At 45.7% G+C, this 25,661-nt stretch overlaps 1 protein-coding gene across 1 annotated transcript in view; it reads left to right on the top strand.

The window, feature by feature from the left end:
* The first annotated feature begins 1,150 nt into the window (after positions 1 to 1,150).
* The window catches only part of LOC121537953 (adenosine deaminase), a 30,327-nt gene continuing 5,816 nt past the window's right edge, over positions 1,151 to 25,661 (top strand). Inside the window, exons 1-5 of the mRNA XM_041845627.2 lie at positions 1,151 to 1,324; positions 11,657 to 11,718; positions 12,309 to 12,431; positions 23,929 to 24,072; positions 24,341 to 24,456. Coding sequence (XP_041701561.2) covers positions 1,157 to 1,324; positions 11,657 to 11,718; positions 12,309 to 12,431; positions 23,929 to 24,072; positions 24,341 to 24,456 — 613 coding nt within the window. The 5' untranslated portion in view covers positions 1,151 to 1,156. The remainder of the gene's footprint in view (positions 1,325 to 11,656; positions 11,719 to 12,308; positions 12,432 to 23,928; positions 24,073 to 24,340; positions 24,457 to 25,661) is intronic.

Genomic DNA, 25,661 nt, shown 5'->3' with positions numbered 1-25,661 from the left:
GGATGACTCAAACTCAATAACATCATCTGATTACTTTCAGTCACTTTTGGATTATTTTCCCCTTAAAGGCCCAGTTGAGTCAAAAAATGTGATTTTCCTGTGTTTTATATACACTGTATTTCCACACTATGAGGTTGGAATAATATTGTGAAAATTATGATAATGCTCTTTTAGTGTAAGAGCTGTTTCAAAAGACCACCTGAAATTTCAGCCTGTTTTGGTGGGAAGGAGTTTTGGCCTTCCTGGTGACATCACCAGGTGGTAAATTCGTTAATAGACCAATATGAAAGCGTTTCAAACCACTCTGCCAATAACAGCTAGTTTTCAGTTTTCCCCTCCCCTCTCAGACCACTCCCAGACAGTCCTAGCGAAATTCTTGCTTGAGAAATTGCTCTTTGCTAAGAAGCTATTTTTGTTTCTTTTTGAACATTTTAATTGAAAACAATCACAGGTAATTGTTACCCAAAAATGATATGATATTGAGATGAAAACGGCTGCATTGGACCTTTAAAAGGAATTAAAAGAAGACAAAAAGTATCCATCAAAAGCATTTGGTGTGTCATCATGGTGGTCTCTGACTTCTGGTTTCAAAAGGAACACATTTTTTCAATGCTAAATGTAATGTTATTGAGAAAACAAAGATCATGATTTTGTATTGTAATGTATTTTTTTGCAAACATCCTTTCTGAATTTAAAAGTAGATCATCTAGTAAAGTAATCATCTAGTTTTTCAAATATATCTGTAATCTGATTACAATATTTTTGCTAGTAACATATCGTTTTTTTTGTTGTAATCAGATTACATGTAACTGATTACATGTATCACTTCCTCCTTTCCCTGGATGTATAGGACTAGGTATGGCTACAGTAGCTCTGGACAGGCCATAATCAGATCATTGGTAAACCTCTAAGCATTATGGCCAACGATTTACCTATGCTGCTAATCCTACTCACCACAACTAGTCTACTGGTTACACCGTGGAAACATTGTTACCGTGAAAATGTATCCGTAGGCCTAATTATCTGGTTACAATACCTTGTATAGTATAACGGTGGATATACTCGATTTGCTAGCGCGTTTATGACAATAGGCCTAATTGCATGCTGTTGTTGGGGGTTGGATCAAGGCGTGTTCCATCTACCAAGCGCGCTAGACATGTATATAATGGTCATACTGAACGCTATTCGAGTCCTGAGCGGGACAAGCTTGAAGTTGCGCATCTCATTCTGTGCTATCAGCAGTTTCACATTCACCGGCAGTCACAAGAGAGCCTTCACAATGTCAGAACACTTCACTGAACAAATAGTATTTAACAAACCAAAGGTAAGTTGTATTTGACGACTAATGTATCAGGAAAAAAGAAAGTTGCATTAAATTATTCATTATCCTGTTTACTCTCCTTCTCAACCACTTTGTAACCATTTATTCATTATCCTATTATTCCTTCTCAACCTTGTCACCGTGTAGGCTGTACTTTGTTTCGGTAATGATAGGGTTTGACGACGCTCTTTCATTTGTTTGATTCTAAAATCAAGGAAGCACGTGGTTAGAAGAAACGAAAGTAGAAAGGGATTGTAGGCTACTATTGCTGAACTGTTGTGCCATCAGTGGGCTGTTCGTGTAGCCTATTCATTTGCACCAATACCAAGTAAAACGTTTTAAGAAGATCCTTACTAGATACATTTTCCATTTGATACATTTTCTAAAGTATTGTGTCAGTATTTTCACACTTACTTGGGTTTTACATAGCATGTAATACACTGACCATTAGATAACATTTCACTGTAATTATGGATGGGCATTGGTGGTGCCGCCTCTTCCTATAGGCAGACTAAGCGTGCTGAGCGTAGGGCCCGCGCCCGCTAGTGGGCCCCGACCCAATTTGTTGGTAAAACAATAATGATGACCTCAGTAGGGGTCTCAACATACTGTGCAATTTCGAAATTTGGTAGTGCATCAGTACTTTTCCACTTATGTCAGTCACTCAAAGCTTTTAGATTGCAAGGTAAGGTAGTCTAGCCAGCTATCTAACACTTGTAGTAGGCCTAATCATCACCAAATTACCAACCAGGCACGCAGGGCATGTGCTCAGGGGCCCTGAATTCCAGGGGGCCCCCATTGATTTAGTTAGTCACTCCTACACAGATATCATGTGAAAATTGCATAAGTAATGGAAAAATGAATAGAATGGCAGGAAATGTGCTTTAAAACTGCTAAATGTTCTCCGCCCCATGGTAAATATTTGAATAATTGCAGAGATGTTGCTTTAAAACTGCAACACAGCCTTCCGACCAAATCTTGCTTAGCACCCCCCAAAAGGCTAGAGGCGGCTCAGGGTGGTGGGATTGGCAGCTGCAGTTACTTGTGGAGACAGATTGATTGATGTGTCAAGCCCATGAAGATTACTGTCTATGTTTAGAGTATCAAATAGACAAGGGGTGACACTGTAATATTAATGGTGGACAAAGGCACTGAAATATTATTGGTGGACAAAGGCACTGGATTATTAATGGTGGACAAAGGCACTGTAATATTATTGGTGGACAAAGGCACTGTATTATTAATGGTGGACAAAGGCACTGTAATATTATTGGTGGACAAAGGCACTATATTATTAATGGTGGACAAAGGCACTGTAATATTAATGGTGGACAAAGGCACTGTAATATTAATGGCGGACAAAGGCACTGTAATATTATTGGTGGACAAAGGCACCAAAAACACCAGTAATAAGATAGTTTGGTGGTTAAAGCTGCTTTATCTTTAATCAGAAGCAGTAGGCTACTCTACTTGTTTCAATGGGTAAGTTAATCTCGGTTACCCAGAAGTAAATTCTTACGCAGAATCTGCCCACGAGAGATTAACGGTGAGCAAGCTGCTCTTCCTGGTACCCGGACAGTGTAATTCAATTCACACACTGTAGCCTGTACTGCACCACCGTGTCTCCTCTAGAGGGGCAACACAAAAACAATACATTATTTTATTGTTCCATTATTCAGAGACAACAGTAATGTGGTAGTATTTGCTGTCAGAGTACCCAGCCCCAACACACAACGTACACACAACAGGCTGGGAGCAGCACAGGGTCAGCCACAGAGCAGTGACCCTGGAGCAGGTTAGGGTTTAAGTTGCCTTGATCAAGGGCCCATCCGCGGTAGGTGGAGATGCAGAGTGAGTGCACGATTGATTTGTATGTATTAAGGCCAGTTATATACAATTAAAAACATTACAATACATTTCACAACAGATTTCACAACACATTGAGTGTGTGCCCTCAGGCCACTGCTCTACTACCATATATCTACGACACAAAATCCATGTGTACGTGTGTGTGTGTATACTCAGGACATGAGGACATTAGTTCAGGAGGCCAGGGGTAATAAAGACAGATAGTTCAGGGCCCGTGTTCATAAAGCGCGTCTCAGAGTAGGAATGCAGATCTAGGATCAGTTTGACCTTTTTAGATCACTATGTATAACATGGACAGGAGGGACCTGATCCTAGATCAGCACTCCTTGTCCGAGACACGAGATACAGGGCCAGGTGTAAGAAAGACACTTCAGTAAATACTGATCCTAAGTCTTCTTCAACATATAGCCCCCATAAACACCAGCATAGAAACAATAGTGCCCTTTGGAGTCATGGTCCTGAGTCATGGTCCTGAGTCAGCAGTACATGCACGGGGGTAGGAGCTGATAGCTGATAACAAGAAGCATAATGACAGACTCCTAACCCCAACGTGTGTGTGTGTGTGTGTGTGTGTGTGTGTGTGTGTGTGTGTGTATTTCATTTTATTACACTGACTGTGACAAAGGCCGAATGAATGCAGTAATACAGGGATGGACAACCTTGAAGAGTGACTTTGAATGACACTGATAACATTTTTATCATCTACCAATAATTGAATGTATGGGGCGTGATGAGCCAGGGCTCAACTATGCATGCAACAGAAGCATAACTATGTAAAGTTATGTAATGACTATACATTACACAACAGGTTGAGTCTTAATTGTTTGTAAACTGATACATGCATTTTGTGATAATAATAATAATCATAGCTGTTTAACGTAAACAAAATAAGGTCGTCGTGCTGTTATAGACACACATTTATAACAACAAGAACACAGATGATTAATAACTGTTTTTTCCATTACATTTATACCTGTTGATAGATAAAACTGATTATATGCTTTGTATTGGCCATGGTTTATAAAGTAGGAAACCACAGAAGAATAGCCCATGAGGAAATGAGTTGTTACTACAATGCCAGAAGATCACTTCACCTGTAAACGACTAAAACAGCTGTCATAGATTTGATCTGTGTATGTAGCCTAGCATCCATTGATGCTCTGTTGCGGCTCTGACGTCATGGGCCTGTTGTTGAGATAGTGAATCTCTCTCTGTTTGCTTGTTTCAGTGATAGATGGGCCTAAACAACAGAGAAACTATGTCTCTGTACTCTTCACTCACTAATTATATTTAAACACTGTCTTCTTCAAGACTCTACACACACACTCACACATATACACACACACACACACACATGCATGGAGGCACACACACATATCCATTGTTATCCCAAAGTGGACTGAATAGAGATGCAGTAACAGTCATGTGAGACCTACACCCTGGACATGTTTTCAGAGTCAGTGAACAAAGTGGTCGTCGACAAAGAACCTTAGCAATGCATTATAGGCACTCTGTAAAGCAGAGGAAGTTGAGGGCACGTGGGAGATAAATGATTGCATCATTCTGCCAAGTATTGCAGACAAATGATGAGTGAGTGCGTGCTTCTAATGGGTGGATAATGTGTAATGTGCTGGAAATGGAATAAAACATGTGTATTGACTTAGTGAAACCTAACACAAAATCTAATGGCTTTGTGAGACAAGATTATAGCTGCTGCTGTAAGTTCATAAAGGCAGTTCAGTGTACTTTGGTGTAGTTTTACTGGGGTGTTTAGAACACTGTGTACCTCAGAGCTCTACATTTGAATTTAGTATAGCTATGGAGTGTTTAGACAGGTTCTACTTTTTTCGAAGGAACTAAATGTTTCACAGGAACCGAGTGTTTCCTTAAATTCCATAAGGTGACATCTAGTGACAAATAGTTGTTGTGTTCAAGCAGTTAGGGTTCAACCTGCATGCTACTGGTTGCAAGGCAATTATACAGTAGACCAATTCTGTGCCAAAGATAACACTGTTGGAGACACATAACTTTTATTTATGTAAACATACTGTACGTGTGTGTCCAAGAGGTTGTGCTAGAAAAACATAACACAGGGTCAGTCTATACTGTACGTTCAACATAGTTGATTGTGGACAGTAAATTATACTGCAAAGTAGACTACCTTGACATTTCCTACAAGAGCCTAATGCTGATATTTGTCTTTCAAGGCCTTGGTTTCCTGTCATACCAATGTCAGTAGCAGGGGTCATGTCACACCGTAATTATCACACTCATGCTAAACTCGTTATGTAATAACCATAACGGTATTGCCTTCAGGAGCCAACCTGTCAGACACATTATGGTAAGATGATAAAGATGGTTTTGATCTTTTCAAGGATCATTTCTGCTGCTGTTCTTGGAAGATTTGTTCTTAGGAATTAATTTATCTAAAATTGCCTATAATTTCCACATTCTCAATCTCATCCAGTGTGTGCCTGGGACGGTCAAAAGATTATTAGAAACGATACATAAAAATGCCTTCTGTTTACAATCGAATCCCATGGTCATGGGTAATTAGTTCTAACTCAGTCTGCCCTGTAGTCAGCTGGTGTAGAGTAGCGGTGTCACGGTTTACTAAGCCAGAACCCAGAAGCAGACCAGGACAAGGTAAGTGGTGTCAAAGGTGAGTGTTTATTTAACTGATCCACGGGTGATGTTGAATAATCCAGGGAACAGAGCGGGCGGCGTGGATGAGTTGTAGAGGGTGCAGTGGTTGGTCCAATGATGGCTCGGCAGCCGCCGACCATCAGGCAGAGGTTGGGTGAAGGTTCCGGACGAGTGACTGTAGGGAGAACAAAACGGAGGTAAGCATACAACCAGCGAACAAGGTGCAAAACAACAAAACTAATGCTCTAAGCTCTAGGACTGATCCGCTGATAAACATACTGTTCATGGCTAACGCATCCGGCAGGGAATGGATGTCAGGTCAGAGCTTATGAAGGTGATGATCAGGGCCAGGTGTGCAGATTGCTGATGGAATGCAGGTGTGGAAATCAGGAGAGCTCCCGCCTAGCAACGTAGCCCGGCAACCAGGCAGGGAGCGTTCCAGAACCCTCGGGAAACTGGAGATCCCGAGCAGAAAAAACTAATACACATACAGGAACCGACTCAGACTGCCGGAATCGTTACAGTATCCCCCCTCCGACAACGCCACCGGGCGGACTCCCGGAGCGCCAGGATGGAGGCGGTAGAAGTCACGAATGAGGTCAGCATCTAGGATCTGTCGCCGCGGAATCCAACTCCTCTCTTCAGGACCATACCCCTCCCAGTCCACGAGATACGGAAACCCCGGCCCCGCCGTCTGGAATCCATGATGCGTCGCACCGTGTAGGCAGGACCACCTCCGATCATCCGAGGAGGAGGAGGAGGAGGCGGAGGAGGCAACAGAGGACTGAGGGAAAACAGGCTTGAGGCAGGAGACATGAAAGGTGGGATGGACTCTGAGCGTCCTCGGTAGTTTGAGTCGAACTGCCACCGGATTGATCACCTTCTCCACCACAAACGGACCAATGAACTTCGGTAACAACTTCCTAGACTCAGTCCGTAAAGGAAGATCCCGTGTGGCCAACCAGACCCTATCTCCGATGGTATAGGTGGGAGCGGGGATCCGGCGACGATTCGCCTGGAGCTGATACCGGTCCGAAACTCTAAGGAGTGCCTTTCTGGCCCGATGCCAGGTCCGGTGGCAACGACGAATATGGGCCTGAACAGAGGGCACTGAGAGCTCCTTCTCCTGAGAAGGGAACAAGGGAGGTTGGTAGCCATACAGGCACTGGAAGGGAGACATCCCAGTGGCAGATGTAGGGAGAGTATTGTGGGCATACTCAACCCAAGGCAACTGAGAGACCCAGGAGGTGGGGTTGGAAGAGACAAGGCAGCGTAGCGTGGATTCCATCTTCTGGTTGGCTCTCTCCGCCTGACCATTAGATTGGGGGTGAAAACCAGATGTGAGACTGACTGTAGCTCCAATGGCCAAACAGAAGGACTTCCAGACAGCAGAGGTAAACTGAGGGCCACGGTCGGAAACGATATCACTGGGCAAACCGTGGACCCTGAAAACCTCCCTAACCAGGATCTCGGACGTCTCCGAGGCAGAGGGAAGCTTGGCAATTGGCACAAAGTGGGCGAACTTGCTGAATCTGTCCACGATAGTCAGAACGACCGTGTTCCCCTCAGAAGAGGGCAACCCAGTGACAAAGTCCAGGGCCAGATGCGACCATGGTCGCCGGGGAATAGGAAGGGGGTGAAGTAGTCCAGAGCTGGGCCGATTGGTACTCTTATTCTGCGCACACACTGGACAGGCAGCAACAAAACCCCCGAGTATCCTCGGCCATGGCAGGCCACCAAAAACGTCTGCGAAGAAACGCCATCGTCCGAGCCACGCCAGGGTGACAAGCCATCTTGCTGGCGTGGGACCATTTGAGGACAGCAGGACGAACCGACTCAGGCACAAACAACCGACCGGGTGGACCGTTACCGGGACCGGGCTGCGTCCGAAGGGGCCGCCATCACCTCCTCCTCAATCTTCCACATAACTGCTCCCACGACGCAGTTCCGGGGGAGAATTGTCTCGGTCTTGGACCCACTCTCTTCCGTCTTGGAGAACATCCGGGACAAGGCGTCCGCCTTGCCGTTCTTAGATCCAGGTCGGAACGTCAGGGAAAAAATTGAATCGTCCGAAAAACAACGCCCACCTGGCCTGGACGGGGAGTTGAGACGTCTAGCCGATTGCACGTAAGCAAGATTCTTGTGGTCAGTCCAGACAATAAACGGTTGCTCCGCCCCCTCCAACCAGTGGCGCCACTCCTCCAAGGCAAGTTTCACCGCGAGAAGCTCCCGGTTGCCCACATCGTAGTTCCTCTCCGCAGGCGAAAGGCGACGAGAGTAGTAGGCGCAGGGATGGAGTTTACTGTCCGTGGAGCATCGCTGCGACAGGATGGCGCCAACTCCCACATCAGACGCGGCCCACTTCAACGACGAACTGACGGGCCGTGTCCGGTTGAGAGAGAATCGGTGCGTTGGTGAATCGTCTCTTCAAATCCAGAAACGCTCGATCCGCCTCCGGATTCCACTTGAAGGTCCTGATACTGGAAGTCAAGGCAGTTAACGGAGCGGCCACACGGCTGTAATCCCGGATGAATCTGCGGTAGAAATTCGCAAACCCCAAAAATCTCTGGAGCTGCAATCTCGTACCGGGCTGGGCCCATTCCAGAACCGCTCTAACCTTCTCCTGGTCCATCCTAATCTCTCCCCTGGAGATGATGTACCCGAGAAAGGATGTCGTGTGGGCGTGAAACTCGCACTTCTCGGCCTTCACGAACAGGCGATTCTCCAACAATCGCTGCAGAACCTGCCGGACATGCTGGACGTGGTCGGAAGGTTCCTTCGAGAAGATCAGAATGTCATCCAGGTAAACAAACACAAAGAGACCGATCATATCTCTCAGGACGTCGTTCACCATACTCTGGAATACCGCTGGAGCATTGGTCAGTCCAAACGGCATCACCTGATACTCGAAGTGACCCATCGGTGTATTGAAACCCGTCAACCACTCGTCCCCCTCTCTGATCGGACCATGTGATACGCATTGCGTAGGTCTAGTTTGGTGAACACCGTAGCACCCTGTAAGGAGTCGAAGGCAGAGCTCATCAAGGGCAGGGGATACTTGTTCTTGACCGTGATGTCATTCAACCCCCCGATAATCAATACACGGTCGAAGAGAGCCATCCTTCTTACCCACAAAGAAGAATCCTGCCCCCAGGGGGTGATGATGAGGGACGAACGAGACCAGCAGCTAGGGACTCCTTGATGTAGGTCTCCAAAGCCTCACGTTCAGGTCGGGAGATACTGTATAACCTTCCCTTGGGGTAGACAGCTCCAGGGAACAGGTTGATGGCACAATCATATGGTCGGTGGGGAGGGAGTGACAGAGCCTTCTGCTTACTGAACACTTCCCCCAAATCGTGATATGTCTCGGGGAACCAGGGACAAATCTGGGGGTTTAGCCTCAATCACCTGACTGGGAACCGAATGGGGACAGGCAGTCTTGAGACAGTTAGCATGACAATCAAGGCTCCAACTCGTTACCTTGCCCGTCACCCAATCGAACGTGGGATTGTGTTCCTTCAGCCAGGGGTATCCAAGGACCAGAGGAACATGGGAAGACGGCAGAATGAAGAATGAAATCATCTCAGAATGATTCCCGACAACAGCATCTTAACCGGTTCAGTCCTCATCGTGATACGTGCCAGACTACTGCCGTTCAGAGTGGTCGCTTCAATGGCTTCCGGCAATTGCTCCTTGGAAAGCCCCAGCTGTTCCACCAACTCGGCATCAAGAAAGCTTCCATCGGCACCTGAATCGATAAAAGCGTTAATCGCTAAGCTCTGATTCCTGTTCATAAGGGTAGCCGGGAAACGGGGTCTGACAGAGGTATTGAGAGGTCGAAACTGGCTCGCTAAAAGTCCTCCCAACTTTAGCGAGCCGCGCAGTTTGACGACCGCCGAAAACAGGTGGCGAGATAATGTCCCGAACCACCACAGTAGAGGCAACAGTTAGTCCTACGTCTGAGTTGGCGTTCCTCCTTGGTTAACCCGTGCCGCCCTACTTGCATTGGTTCAGAATCGGGAGACAGGACCTCTCCACTAATCCTGTGTGGTGGACGATGATCGACGTATTCTGGTCCAATCACCGACCCGACTGGAACCTGAGAAGCTGATCGATTGGACGGAACCCATTGCTTCTCCCTCCTTCGCTCTCGGACTCGATTATCCACCCGAATAGACAAGGCTACCAAGCTGTCCAGGTCACTAGGCTCCGGATAGGAGATCAACTCATCCTTGAGCTGCTCCGACAGACACTGGTAAAAGGCCGCTTGCAGAGACTCCTCATTCCACCCACTCTCCACAGCCAACGTCTTGAACTCGATCACGAAGTCGGCCACGCTGCGAGTTCCTTGGCGAAGCGAAAACAGGCGCCTAGCTGCGTCCCTCCCTCGGACGGAATGGTCGAAGAGCTTCCTCATCTCGGCCGTGAACCCCTGGTATGAAGCCATGCAGGGGTCCTGTCGTTCCCAAACGGCTGAAGCCCACTCCAGCGCTCGACCACGCAGCAACTCAATCACAAAGGCTATCCTAGCCTTGTCTGTGGCATAAGAGTAGGGCTGTAGATCGAACACTAACCCACACTGCATAAGGAAAGAACGGCATCTTCCCAGCTCCCCCTCATATTTATCCGGCGCCGGAACCTTGGGCTCACGGAAGGACACAGCTCCAGAAGCGGCAGGCGAGATGGGTGAAACCGGTAGTGGATCCTCCACCGGAAACTTGCGCTGGTTCTGGACCTCCGTCAGACCGGTAGAAAGGTTCCGAACTGCCAACGCGATCTCCTGTAGCTCCGTGCTATGATGGCCCAACATCTTCTCCTGATGGGAAATGGCATGGCGAACAGAGTCCAGGTCCGCTGGGTTCATACTGGCCGGATCGTTCTGTCACGGTTTACTAAGCCAGAACCCAGAAGCAGACCAGGACAAGGTAAGTGGTGTCAAAGGTGAGTGTTTATTTAACTGATCCACGGGTGATGTTGAATAATCCAGGGAACAGAGCGGGCGGCGTGGATGAGTTGTAGAGGGTGCAGTGGTTGGTCCAATGATGGCTCGGCAGCCGCCGACCATCAGGCAGAGGTTGGGTGAAGGTTCCGGACGAGTGACTGTAGGGAGAACAAAACGGAGGTAAGCATACAACCAGCGAACAAGGTGCAAAACAACAAAACTAATGCTCTAAGCTCTAGGACTGATCCGCTGATAAACATACTGTTCATGGCTAACGATCCGGCAGGGAATGGATGTCAGGTCAGAGCTTATGAAGGTGATGATCAGGGCCAGGTGTGCAGATTGCTGATGGAATGCAGGTGTGGAAATCAGGAGAGCTCCCGCCTAGCAACGTAGCCCGGCAACCAGGCAGGGAGCGTTCCAGAACCCTCGGGAAACTGGAGATCCCGAGCAGAAAAACTAATACACATACAGGAACCGACTCAGACTGCCGGAATCGTTACAAGCGGAGCTGGCAAGATTTAGCACTTTCATCTGTCAGTGTAAGTTGTGGCTAGAAAAAGGGCCAGAGCACTCAGTTGCTCTTCTTTGAACATTCTTTGGCATCACTGGCCTTTTCACTGACTGCACTACGTTCGGTGCCCAGTCATACATACTGTATTTGAGATAGATGTGGTCCAGCTTCACACTACAACACAACACAAGGTGTCCTGCCTGCTCTCTCATTTGCCAATGTTTAGTCCCATTCATTTATTTTTTGCCAGATTTGTGAGTTCATCCAGAGATCATCCCTGTGGACTAAATTACTCTATAGGTCATTGGGTTAAAAGTACATTCAGTTTTTTAAATGATTATTTGGTCATATTTTTTATCTTCAGATTGAGCTGCATGTGCATCTTGATGGCGCTATCCGAGTGGAGACGATCCTAGACGTTGCCGAGTAAGTTCATAAACCTGTTGAGTTCTTAGCATTTTTCTTTTAGTTAAATAATGTGTTAAAATTGGTTTTGCAAGTTCTCTTGAATCATGAATGACCAATTACCCTTGACAAAAGGGCTGTTAGGTTCAAGTGACATACATTGTTCTTTCAGTATTTGTGTTTGGAACATATAGGCCTAGTTATGGGGGTCTTTTTGAACTAGCAATTGTCTTTAAGTCATTCATATAATTAATTGAAATAATAATATAATAATAACTTTATTTATATAGTGCTTTTCAATACAAGTAACAAAGTGATTCACATAAAATAATCAAATAAAAGTACTAAGAAAGAAACAAAGACAGGAGGAAGGAGAATTTTAAAAATATAGCTAATTTAAATAATACATTGAAATCATGAATTAAAAGCATCTTTATAAAAAAGATGCACTGAATCTGCAAGCCTGATCTCCTCTGGCAGACCATTCCAAAGTCTAGGGGCCCTAATGGCAAATGCCTGATCTCCTTTCATTTTCAACCTAGAGAAATGAACATTGAACAGCTGTAGCTAAATATTGCTGATTGCACTTTTAAAGCCTCTGTCTGTCCCAGGCGACGTGGGATTACCCTGCCTGCATGCACAGTGAAGGAGATGACACACATCTGTGTGGTACATCAGCCTGCCACCCTCACAGAGTTCCTCGGCAAGTTCGCAGAGTACATGCACGTCATTGCGTAAGTACCCTGAACATAAAGATAGATATGAGATAATTAGATGCTGACTACTGTACTAACCACCTGAGCTTTTGGATGTTCCCTGATGCTGGAAGGGGGGCCCCGAGTGAAAAGGTTTGGGAGCCCCTGATTTAGCAGATGCTTTTATCATTATCATAGAGAGGTGTTTTCATGATCCTAGATCTATTTGTGCCAATAGTGTAACAATGACCATAGGAATTGGTAAGACAGCATAAACAGATCTGGGAACAAGCTAGGGAGGAGTTGCCTCAAGACCTCAAACTCAAGAGTGAGAGTTTGACAAATGAGTGTCAGGGTTAGTTTACTTCATACTGGTAGTAGAGAGAGAGAGAGAGAGAGCCACCCACCCACCAAGCTCTTAGCTAGAGATGAACGTTCAGTCTGTTAGAAAGACTTGAATCAGCAGACTGGATGTTCTTTACTGCTCTTTTTTATTTCAACGGGTATCATTACCATCAACAGGTCAAATTAAATCACATTTTATTTCTCACATGCGCCGAATACAACAGGTGTAGACCTTACAGTGAAATGCTTACTTACAAGCCCTAAACCAACAATGCAGTTTTAAGAAATAAAATAGAAATAAAAGTAACAAATACTTAAAGAGCAGCAATAAAATAACAATAGTGAGTCTATTTACAGAGTCAATGTGCGGGGGCACCGGTTAGTCGAGGTAATTGAGGTAATATGTACAGTTGAAGTCGGAAGTTTACATACACTTAGGTTGGAGTCATTAAAACTTGTTTTTCTACCACTCCACACATTTATTTTTAACAAACTATAGTTTTGGCAAGTCGGTTAGGACATCTACTTTGTGCATGACACAAGTAATTTTTCCAAAAATTGTTTACAGACAGATTATTCACTTATAATTCACTGTATCACAATTCCAGTGTCACGCCCTGGCTCTGGGGACGCTGTTATGTTGAGCCAGGGTGTGTAGATCTATGTGTTTTGTTTCTATGGGTGCTATTTCTATGTTGGCCAGAGTGGCTCCCAATCAGAGGCAACGAGTGTCAGGTGTTCCTGGCTGTCTCTGATTGGGAGCCATATTTATACAGTCTGTTTTTCATTCGTGTTTGTGGGATTTTGTTTCCAGTCGGTTTGTGTTAGACCGTGAACTGTCACGATATCGTTTTGTTGTTTTGGTCATTTGACGCTAAATAAAGAGTATGTTTGCCTGCAACGCTGCGCCTTGGTCCTCATCTCTTACCGGCGATCGTGACAGAAAATCCCACCAGAACTGGACCAAGCAGCGAGTCGAGGAGCCATCGCCAGGGAAATCCCTAGCAGATCTCCGTGGCAGCCTCGACTGGGTCAAGCCGAGTGAAGAGCAGAGAGGGTGGACTTGGGAACAGTGGAGGAAGAGTCTCGACTGGGTCAAGCCTAATGAAGAGCAGAATGGCTGGAGTTGGAGGCAGAAGAGCGAGAGTTGGGCGAGAACTATAGAGGCCTGGCCCACGGGGAGGAGAGACCCCCAGAAATTTTTTAGGGGGGGGCTCACGACGTCGGGGCAGCAGGAGGCCGCGATAGAGCGGTCCAGCGGGTTGGCAGAGGAGGCCGCCAGGTTACGGGGGCCACTGGTCGAAGAGGGGATGGAAGGTGTAGAGGCACGGCGAGAGGTACTGGGGTGTGTTACCAGTCCGGTCCGGCCCGTTCCAGATCCCGGTGTAGGGCCAGTGGTGTGTGTCCCCAGTACGGTCCGGTCTGTTCCTGCTCCTCGCACCAAGTCAGTGGTGCGCTCGTCAGCCCGGCTCGGCCCGTTCCTGCTCCCCGCACCAAGTCAGTGGTGCGCTCGTCAGCCCGGCTCGGCCCGTTCCTGCTCCCCGTACCAAGTCAGTGGTGCGCCTCGTCAGCCCGGCTCGGCCCGTTCCTGCTCCCGCACCAAGTCAGTGGTGCGCTCGTCAGCCCGGCTCGGCCCGTTCCTGCTCCCCGCACCAAGTCAGTGGTGCGCTCGTCAGCCCGGCTCGGCCCGTTTCTGCTCCCCGCACCAAGTCAGTGGTGCGCTTCGTCAGCCCGGCTCGGCCCGTTCCTGCTGCCCGCACCAAGTCACTGGTGCGCTTCGTCAGCCCGGCTCGGCCCGTTCCTGCTCCCCGCACCAAGTCAGTGGTGCGTTTCGTAGGCCCGGTTCGGCTCACTCCTGCTCCTCACACCAAGCCAGTGGTGTGCGTTGTCAGTCCAGCACGGCCCGTGCCTGTTCCACTGGTGCCTGGTTCGGCACTGGTCAGATGTTTTACGCCGGGGCTAGAGCAATCCGCTCCATCAGTGTGCAGTCCAGCTCCGGCCAGCGGGGCCAGACCGGACCAGGGGTACTTTGGGGGGTTGGAGAGGGAGCGGGGATCAGGTCCGGAGCCGGATCCGCCGCCTAGGCGGAGTGCCCACCCGGTCCCTCCCCTGTGGTATTTGGTTGACGCGGTCGGAGTCCGCGCCTTTAGGGGGGGGTACTGTCACGCCCTGGCTCTGGGGACGCTGTTATGTTGAGCCAGGGTGTGTAGATCTATGTGTTTTGTTTCTATGGGTGCTATTTCTATGTTGGCCAGAGTGGCTCCCAATCAGAGGCAACGAGTGTCAGGTGTTGCTGGCTGTCTCTGATTGGGAGCCATATTTATACAGTCTGTTTTTCATTCGTGTTTGTGGGATTTTGTTTCCAGTCGGTTTGTGTTAGACCGTGAACTGTCACGATATCGTTTTGTTGTTTTGGTCATTTGACGCTAAATAAAGAGTATGTTTGCCTGCAACGCTGCGCCTTGGTCCTCATCTCTTACCGGCGATCGTGACATCCAGTGGGTCAGAAATTTCCAAACGCCTGAAGGTACCAAGTTGACTGTGCCTTTAAACAGCTTGGAAAATTCCAGAAAATGATGTCATGGCTTTAGAAGCTTCTGATAGGCTAATTGACATCATTTGAGTCAATTGGAGGTGTACCTGTGGATGTATTTCAAGGCCTACCTTCAAACTCAGTGCCTCTTTGCTTGACATGATGGGAAAATCAAAAGAAATCAGCCAAGACCTTGGGAGCAATTTCCAAACGCCTGAAGGTACCACGTTCATCTGTACAAACAATAGTACGCAAGTATAAACACCATGGGACCACGCAGCCGTCATACCGCTCAGGAAGGAGACGCGTTCTGTCTCCTAGAGATTAACGTACTTTGGTGCGAAAAGTGCAAATCAATCCCAGAACAACAGCAAAGGACCTTGTGAAGATGCTGGAGGAAACAGGTACAGAAGTATCCATATCCACAGTAAAACGAGTCCTATATCAACATAACCTGAAAGGCCGCTCAGCAAGGAAGAAGCCACTGCTCCAAAACCGACAAAAATAGCCGGACTACGGTTTGCAACTGCACACGGGGACAAAGATCGTACTTTTTGGAGAAATGTCCTCTGGTCTGATGAAACAAAAATAGAACTGCCATAATGACCATAGTTATGTTTGGAGGAAAAAGGGTGTTGCTTGCAAGCTGAAGAACACCATCACAACGTGAAGCACAGGGATGGTACCATCATGCTGTGGGTGTGCTTTGCTGCAGGAGGGACTGGTGCACTTCACAAAATAGATGGCATCATGAGGAAGGAAAATTATGTGGATATATTGAAGCAACATCTCAAGACATCGGTCAGGAAGTTAAAGCTTGGTCGCAAAAAGTTTAACAATTTAAAGGCAAAGCTACCAAATACTAATTGAGTGTAGGTAAACTTCTGACCCACTTGGAATATGATGAAAGAAATAAAAGCTGAAATAAATCATTCTCTCTACTATTATTCAGACATTTCACATTCTTAAAATAAAGTGGTGATCCTAACTGACCTAAGACAGGGAATTTTTACTAGGATTAATTGTCAGGAATTGTGAAAAACTGAGTTTAAATGTATTTGGCTAAGTTGTATGTAAACTTCTGACTTCAACCGTACATGTAGGTAGCGTTATTAAAGTGACTATGCATAGATAATAAACAGAGAGTAGCCGCAGAGTAAAAGAGCTGTAGAACCTTTTGAGGATCTGAGGACCCATGACAAATCTTTTCAGTCTCCTTAGGGGGAATAGGTTTTGTCGTGCCCTCGTCATGACTGTCTTGGTGTGCTTGGACCATGTTAGTTTGTTGGTGATGTGGACACAAAGGAACTTGAATCTCTCAACCTGCTCCACTACAGCCCCGTCAATGAGAATGGGGGCGTGCTCGGTCCTCTTCTTTTTCCTGTAGTCCACAATCATCTCCTTTGTCTTGATCACGTTGAGGGAGAGGTTGTTGTCCTGGCACCACACGACCAGGTCTCTGACCTCCTCCCTATAGGCTGCCTCGTCATTGTCGGTGATCAGGCCTACCACTGTTTTGTCATCGCAACCTTAATGATGGTGTTGGAGTCGTGCCTGGCCATGCAGTCATGAGTGAACAGGGAGTACAGGAGGGGACTGAGCACGCACCCCTGAGGGGCCCCTGTGTTGAGGATCAGCGTGACGGATGTGTTGTTACCTACCCTTACCACCTGGGGGCGGCCCGTCAGGAAGTCCAGGATCCAGTTGCAGTGGAGGCGTTTAGTCCCAGGGTCCTTAGCTTAGTGATGAGCTTTGAGGGCACTATGGTGTTGAACGCTGAGCTGTAGTCAATGAATAGCATTCTCACATAGGTGTTCCTTTTGTCCAGGTGTGAAAGGGCAGTGTGGAGCGCAATAGAGATTGCATCATCTGTGGATCTGTTGGGACGGTATGCAAATTGGAGTGGGTCTAGGGTTTCTGGGATAATGGTGTTGAGGTGAGCCATGTACAGCCTTTCAAAGCAGACGTGAGTGCTACGGGTCGGTAGTCATTTAGGCAGGTTACCTTAGTGTTCTTGGGCACAGGGCCTATGGTGGTCTGCTTGAAACATGTTGGTATTACAGACTCAGACAGTGAGATGTTGAAAATGTGAAGACACTTGCCAGTTGGTCAGTGCATGCTCGGAGTACACGTCCTGGTAATCCATCTGGCCCTGCGGCCTTGTGAATGTTGACCTGTTTAAAGGTCTTACTCACATCGGCTACGGAGAGCGTGATCACACAGTCGTCCGGAACAGCTGATGCTCTCATGCATGTTTCAATGTTACTTGCCTCGAAGCGAGCATAGAAGTAATGTAGCTCGTTTGGTAGGCACGTGTCACTGGGCAGCTCGCGGCTGTGCTTCCCTTTGTAGTCTGTAATAGTTTGCAAGCCCTGCCACATCCGACGAGTGTCGGAGCCGGTGTAGAACGATTCGATCTTTGTCCTGTATTGACGCTTTGCCTGTTTGATGGTTCGTCGGAGGGCATAGCAGGGATTTCTTATAAGCTTCCGGGTTAGAGTTCCGCTCCTTGAAAGCGGCAGCTCTACCCTTTAGCTCAGTGTGGATGTTGCCTGTAATCCATGGCTTCTGGTTGGGGTATGTACATACAGTCACTGTGGGGACGACGTTATCGATGCACTTATTGATGAAGCCAATGACTGATGTGGTGTACTCCTCAATGCCATCGGAAGAATCCCGGAACATATTCCAGTCTGTGCTAGCAAAACAGTCCTGTAGCTTAGCATCTGCTTCATCTGACCACTTTTTCATTGACAGAGTCACTGGTGCTTCCTGCTTTAGTTTTTGCTTGTAAGCAGGAATCAGGAGGATAGAATTATGGTCTGATTTGCCAAATGGAGGACGAGGGAGAGCTTTGTACGCGTCTCTGTGTGTGGAGTAAAGGTGGTCTAGAGTTTTTCTTTCCCTTTGGTTGCACATTTAACATGCTGGTAGAAACGAGGTAAAACTGATTTATGTTTCCCTACATTAAAGTCCCTGCCACTAGGAGCGCCGCCTCTGGGTGAGCGTTTTCCTGTTTGCTTATGGCCGTATACAGTTCATTGAGTGCGGTCTTAGTGCCAGCATCGGTTTGTGGTGGTAAATAGACATGGTTAGTACTAAATATAGATGAAAACTCTCTTGGTAGATAGTGTGGTCTACAGCTTATCATGAGATACTCTACCTCAGGCAAGCAAAACCTCGAGACTTCCTTAGATATCGTGCACCAGCTGTTGTTCAGTTGATAGAGCATGGCGTTTGCAACGCCAGGGTTGTGGGTTCGATTCCCACAGGGGGTATGAAAAATAATAATGTATGCACTAACTGTAAGTCGCTCTGGATAAGAGCGTCTGCTAAATGACTAAAATGTAAATGTAAATGTTTACAAATATACATAGACCGCCACCCCTTGTCTTACCAGAGGCTGCTGTTCTATCCTGCCGATACAGTGTATACCTCGCCAGCTGTATGTTATTCATGTCGTCGTTCAGCCACGACTCTGTGAAACATAAGATATTACAGTTTTTAATGTCCCGTCGGTAGGATATACGTGCTTGTAGTTCGTACACTTTTTTATCAAGCGATTGTACGTTGGCCAATAGTATCAATTGCAAAGGCAGATTAGCCACTCGTCGCCGGCACCTTACCAGGCACCCCGATCTCCTTCCGCAATATCTCCTTTTCTTTCTACTGCGAATGACGGGGATGAGGGCCCTGTCGGGTGTCTGGAGCAAATCCCCCTCGTCTGACTCATTAAAGAAAAATTATTCGTCCAGTTCAAGGTGAGTAATCGCTGTTCTGATGTCTAGAAGCTCTTTTCAGTCATAAGAGACGGTAGCAGCAACATTATGTACAAAATAAGTTACAAACAATGCAAAAAATCAAACAAAATAGCACGGTTGGTTAAAAGCCCATAAAACAGCAACCATCCCCTCCGGCGCCATTCGTACATGGCGTGTTAGGTGTGTCTTTCTTCCAACAGCAATCATAACTGTTATCAACAGTTACATGGTGTTGGAAGTCGAGAGTCTATATACTTGTATGACGGGCAATTAATTGGTGTTGCTGCCAGCAATGCAATCAACAAGCTTTTAAAGAACACTTTAGACCAGACTTGATGGGTCTTCTTCCTGGTTAGTGAGTGGATGTAATGCAGGCAGAGACAGTATTATGCCAGGTTTCCTCTGGTGGCCAGACTAAGGGTCAATTACTTGAAATGCAGATTATGCAGCACAGAGGAGCACGTCATGATGCATGCAGGTGTACAGTGGGGGAAAAAAGTATTTAGTCTGCCACCAATTGTGCAAGTTCTCCCACTTAAAAAGATGAGAGAGGCCTGTAATTTTCATCATAGGTACACGTCAACTATGACAGACAAATTGAGAAAAAAATTTCCAGAAAATCACATTGTAGGATTTTTTATGAATTTATTTGCAAATTATGGTGGAAAATAAGTATTTGGTCACCTACAAACAAGCAAGATTTCTGGCTCTCACAGACCTGTAACTTCTTCTTTAAGAGGCTCCTCTGTCCTCCACTCGTTACCTGTATTAATGGCACCTGTTTGAACTTGTTATCTGTATAAAAGACACCTGTCCACAACCTCAAACAGTCACACTCCAAACTCCACTATGGCCAAGACCAAAGAGCTGTCAAAGGACACCAGAAACAAAATTGTAGACCTGCACCAGGCTGGGAAGACTGAATCTGCAATAGGTAAGCAGCTTGGTTTGAAGAAATCAACTGTGGGAGCAATTATTAGGAAATGGAAGACATACAAGACCACTGATAATCTCCCTCGATCTGGGGCTCCACGCAAGATCTCACCCCGTGGGGTCAAAATGATCACAAGAACGGTGAGCAAAAATCCCAGAACCACACGGGGGGGACCTAGTGAATGACCTGCAGAGAGCTGGGACCAAAGTAACAAAGCCTACCATCAGTAACACACTACGCCGCCAGGGACTCAAATCCCGCAGTGCCAGACATGTCCCCCTGCTTAAGCCAGTACATGTCCAGGCCCGTCTGAAGTTTGCTAGAGTGCATTTGGATGATCCAGAAGAGGATTGGGAGAATGTCATATGGTCAGATGAAACCAAAATATAACTTTTTGGTAAAAACTCAACTCGTTGTGTTTGGAGGACAAAGAATTCTGAGTTGCATCCAAAGAACACCATACCTACTGTGAAGCATGGGGGTGGAAACATCATGCTTTGGGGCTGTTTTTCTGCAAAGGGACCAGGACGACTGATCCGTGTAAAGGAAAGAATGAATGGGGCCATGTATCGTGAGATTTTGAGTGAAAACCTCCTTCCATCAGCAAGGGCATTGAAGATGAAACGTGGCTGGGTCTTTCAGCATGACAATGATCCCAAACACACCGTCCGGGCAACGAAGGAGTGGCTTCGTAAGAAGCATTTCAAGGTCCTGGAGTGGCCTAGCCAGTCTCCAGATCTCAACCCCATAGAAAATCTTTGGAGGGAGTTGAAAGTCCGTGTTGCCCAGCGACAGCCCCAAAACATCACTGCTCTAGAGGAGATCTGCATGGAGGAATGGGCCAAAATACCAGCAACAGTGTGTGAAAACCTTGTGAAGACTTACAGAAAACGTTTTACCTGTGTCATTGCCAACAAAGGGTATATAACAAAGTATTGAGAAACTTTTGTTATTGACCAAATACTTATTTTCCACCATAATTTGCAAATTAATTCATTAAAAATCCTACAATGTGATTTTCTGGGTTTTTTGTTCTCATTTTGTCTGTCATAGTTGACGTGTACCTATGATGAAAATTACAGGCCTCTCTCATCTTTTTAAGTGGGAGAACTCGCACAATTGGTGGCTGACTAAATACTTTTTTTTCCCACTGTATCTGTGGCAACCAACTGAACTTACAGTCTAATTGGTCGTTATAGATACCGTTCCCATTACAACGCTAACTTACATTTAACACTAAAGCTACCAACATATTTCGCATTTTGACCCCAAGATGGTACTATTGAAAAAAGCAACAATCATAGTAAAATCTAAACTCAAATCTCACCCACTGCTGAAACTAAACAATGTATTAAAAAACAAACATTTTATGTGATGTTTCAGCTCCATACCAGACTAACCAATTTGTCATACTTGAGTAAAGATACCTTAATAGAAAATGACTCAAGTAAAAGTGAAAGTCACCCAGTAAAATACTACTTAAGTAAAAGTCTAAAAGTATTTGGTTTTAAATATACTTAAGTATCAAAAGTAAATGTAATTGCTAAAATATACTTAAGAATCAAAAGTAAAAGTATAAATCATTTCACATTCCTTATATTAAGCAAACCAGAAGGCACGATTTTCTTATTTTAATTTATGGATAGCCAGGGGCACACTCCAGTGAGTCCGCCAGATCAGAAGCAGTAGGGATGACCAGAGATGTCCTCTTGATAAGTACGTAAATTGGACCATTTTCCTGTCCTGCTAAGCATTCGAAATGTAACAAGTACTTTTGGGTGGCAGGGAAAATGTATGGAGTAAAAAGCACATTATTTTCTTTAGGAATGCAGTGGAGTGACAGTAAAAGTTGTCAAAAATATTAATAGTAAAGTACAGTACAGATACCCCAAAAAACAACTTAAGTAGTACAATACTTTAAAGTATTTTTTACTTAAGTACTGTATACCACTGCCCACAACAAGTATGAAAAGACACAATAATGGTTTGTAATAGCAGCCAGACCAGCCAGGGAAGCTGCTAGCAGGCAGTTATGCTGAATGAAGCATTCTTTAGCAAGGCCTTCCTTTGAAAAGCCTTGTTGTTGAATCTGGTGCTTCCCCCTACACGACAACAACAACATGGGGAACTTGCTAGCTGTGTTTGGCTCATGCAGGATTTTTGTGTGTGTTGGTAGATAGATGGGCACAGCGGGGGTAACGGGGTCGGGGGGTTTGGGGGGTGAGTGTTGTGGGGAAACAACAAGCATGCAGAGCAGGCATTCACATCTAGTGTAAATGCGGGTCTTTTTTCCAATCATGTGATGTGAAACAGAAACTTTGTTGTGAAGTCAAAAAGAAACAGAAAAGGAATTGATGCTAGGTACATCTGTTTGACTGAGTTTGCAAACATTTCCCACCCCTCCAACCAAAATACCAATTGCTCCACGGGGACTTTTACAGAAATGTGTACCATAAAACAGAATGATATGCTCTCAAAATACAATAAAATGAAAATTACAAAAGACTATAATATTCTATTATCCCCTGTCAGGGTTTCCCTATAGCAGGGTTCTTCAATTCCGGTCCTGGAGGGCCGAAACACTTCTGTTTTTTATTTCTACCTGGTAGTTAATTGCACTCACCTGGTGTCCCAGGTCTGAATTAGCCCCTGATTAGAAGGAGAGGATGAAAAACAGAGGTGTTTCGGCCCTCCAGGACCAGAATTGAAGAACCCTGCCCTATAGGCAGCCCTCAGGCCAAATGAGTAAAACATATATAATAATGATTTTTGTTGTTGGACATAAATGGCTGTAAAATCCCCAGGAAATCAGCTCAATGTTATTTTAATTTAGGAAATATGTCAAATACTATATCTGTTTGGGCTTCTTACGATCAATTTGCAGTGTAGGCCCACAAATTATTTCAAATTATGTTCCGGCCCCAGGACCATCCACTCTGTGGCTGAATGTAATTGGTGGCCCCTGCCCTGTGTCATCCCTCAAATACTGTACACAGGCTGATCTTACGTCCTTTACCTTCATTATCATACAGGGATCATCATAGTCATTTTCTCCTGCTGACAGTCAGTCCTATTGGCAGTAGCAGTGAAGGGCTCATTGCCAGTCAAGTTCAAGTCAGGGGCCACAGGGAGCATTGGTTCTGCCGTTTGGCTCTCTCTGTGACAGTAATAGTCCTCCTGGCATGGCGTGCTGAGGATTTACCATCAGATTACCCTCCTGCCATTCAGAGAAACAATTCTACCATGTAATACCCTGTACTAACCCTGTACTAACCATGTAATACCCTGTACTAACCTTGTAATACTGTGTACTAACCCTGTAATATCCTGTTACTAACCATGTAATATCCTGTACTAACCCTGTGATACCCTGTTACTAACCCTGTAATACTCTGTTACTAACCCTGTAATACCCTGTTACTAACCCTGTAATACCCTGTACTAACCCTGTACTAACCCTGTGATACCCTGTACTAACCCTGTAATATCCTGTACTAACCCTGTACTAACCCTGTAATATCCTGTACTAACCCTGTTACTAACCCTGTAATATCCTGTACTAACCCTGTTACTAACCCTGTAATACTCTGTTACTAACCCTGTAATACCCTGTTACTAACCCTGTAATACCCTGTACTAACCCTGTACTAACCCTGTGATACCCTGTACTAACCCTGTACTAACCCTGTGATACCCTGTACTAACCCTGTAATATCCTGTACTAACCCTGTACTAACCCTGTGATACCCTGTAATACCCTGTACTAACCCTGTAATACCCTGTACTAACCGCTGTTCATAGAACGTTTCCTGTGTTTTTATTTGTAACTGGATGTGCATAATGTGAGAAAGAAAATAATTAGGGCCTTTGTTGGTGACTAATACTTTTCATTAGCTGCCATAGTTGGGTAAATATTTATGTTGTTTCTCTTGGTCTTCCTCTGATTTTCTATGACCTTTCCAGGGGCGACAGAGAGGCGATCAAGAGGATAGCCTATGAGTTTGTGGAGGACAAAGCCAAAGAGGGGGTGATCTACGTTGAAGTCAGATACAGCCCACACTACCTGGCTAACACTGACGTAGAACCCATTCCATGGAACCAAAAAGAGTACGTGGATGATATTATATGTTTCTGAGTCGGTAAAGTAGCTGACAGAAAAGTGTGACTTTGAAACATACTGTAAGTGTGATTGATGTCACTTTACTATATGGACATGCGCAATACAGTTCTTTGAGTTACGTGTGCTCTCCGATTGCAGAGTCTTGTATTGTTCATGTAGGTATCTGTTCTTAGAGATCAAACATAAAATGTAACATAGCAATGCATTGAAGAATTCTCTGTGTGTTGATTTCACTCTCTCTCTCTCTTCCCCCAGAGGTGACCTGAGCCCAGATGAGGTTGTTCGCTTGGTGAACCAGGGTCTGACCGAGGGAGAGAAGGCATTCAACATCAAAGCCAGGTCCATTCTGTGCTGCATGCGCCACATGCCAAGTAATGCCCTCACGGTCCTGTTCACGCTCCTGTCCTGTCTGTCTGGCCCAACGCAGCCCCTCCTTATTGTCTGTAGTTCTCTGTCTGTAGTTCTCTGTCTGTAGTTCTGTCTGTAGTCCTCTGTCTGTAGCCCTCTGTCTGTAGCCCTCTGTCTGTAGTCCTCTTTCTGTAGTTCTGTCTGCAGTCCTCTTTCTGTAGTTCTGTCTGCAGTCCTCTGTCTGTAGTCCTCTGTCTGTAGGCCTCTTTCTGTAGTTATGTCTGTAGTCCTCTTTCTGTAGTCCTCTGTCTGTAATCCTCTTTCTGTAGTCCTCTGTCTGTAGTCCTCTTTCTGTAGTCCTCTGTCTGTAGTCCTCTGTCTGTAGTCCTCTGTCTATAGTCCTCTGTCTGTAGTTCTGTCTGTAGTCCTCTGTCTGTAGGCCTCTTTCTGTAGTTCTGTCTGTAGTCCTCTTTCTGTAGTTCTGTCTGCAGTCCTCTGTCTATAGTCCTCTGTCTGTGATCCTCATCACACTAAGTTGCAGGCCAAACATCTCCCAGTCAAAAATACTCCCCACACTTCCTGTTTTGGGCATCGTCTGACTGTCTCGTTTCATTCCATCCCCACTCAATGATGTTGATCTATATGTGAGGAGGTGTGATACTGTGCTTACTATTGAGTTTTCTACTTAGCTAATGTCACCATTTGCTGACCCTAATGCAGACAGTACAAAGGGGCTCTTGTTTGTGTATTGTATTGTATCACTGAATTAACAATTGCAAGCCTCATCTCCTATGTTACAGCACAGAATAGAGCCAGCATTGTCTCTCATACAAGAGATATCCCCTTAGGCATTAGTAAAGTCATTTGGTTGTATGTAACTTTCTGACTTCACAGAGCATTGTATCTGTTTTTGTTATTACATGCAACAAAATGCAAGTGGCTATTTTAGGCAAACATTCCAGTGAACAGTTTTCTGTTGTCAGACTTTTGTATTTTGTTTTTTGTATTTTGTTCTGCTTTTGTTAACATTAAGTTTGGAACTGGACAATTTGACCTTTTCAACCATTGCTTCCATTAGCTTTTACTGAGATGCTTGACATGATTCACAATGTCTCTCATTCATGTCAGCAGATATTCAGATAACCATTAGGTCATAGATCTAGCATGAAAACATTTCACAAACATCCTCACAAATCAAACATCCTGTCTCCAGGTCTTTGACCTCACT

The sequence above is a fragment of the Coregonus clupeaformis genome, chromosome 24 (genome assembly GCF_020615455.1).
Source record: "Coregonus clupeaformis isolate EN_2021a chromosome 24, ASM2061545v1, whole genome shotgun sequence".
NCBI lineage: Eukaryota > Metazoa > Chordata > Actinopteri > Salmoniformes > Salmonidae > Coregonus > Coregonus clupeaformis.
The sequence above is the reverse complement of the archived record's forward strand: the minus strand, read 5'-3'. Positions and strand labels throughout refer to the sequence as shown.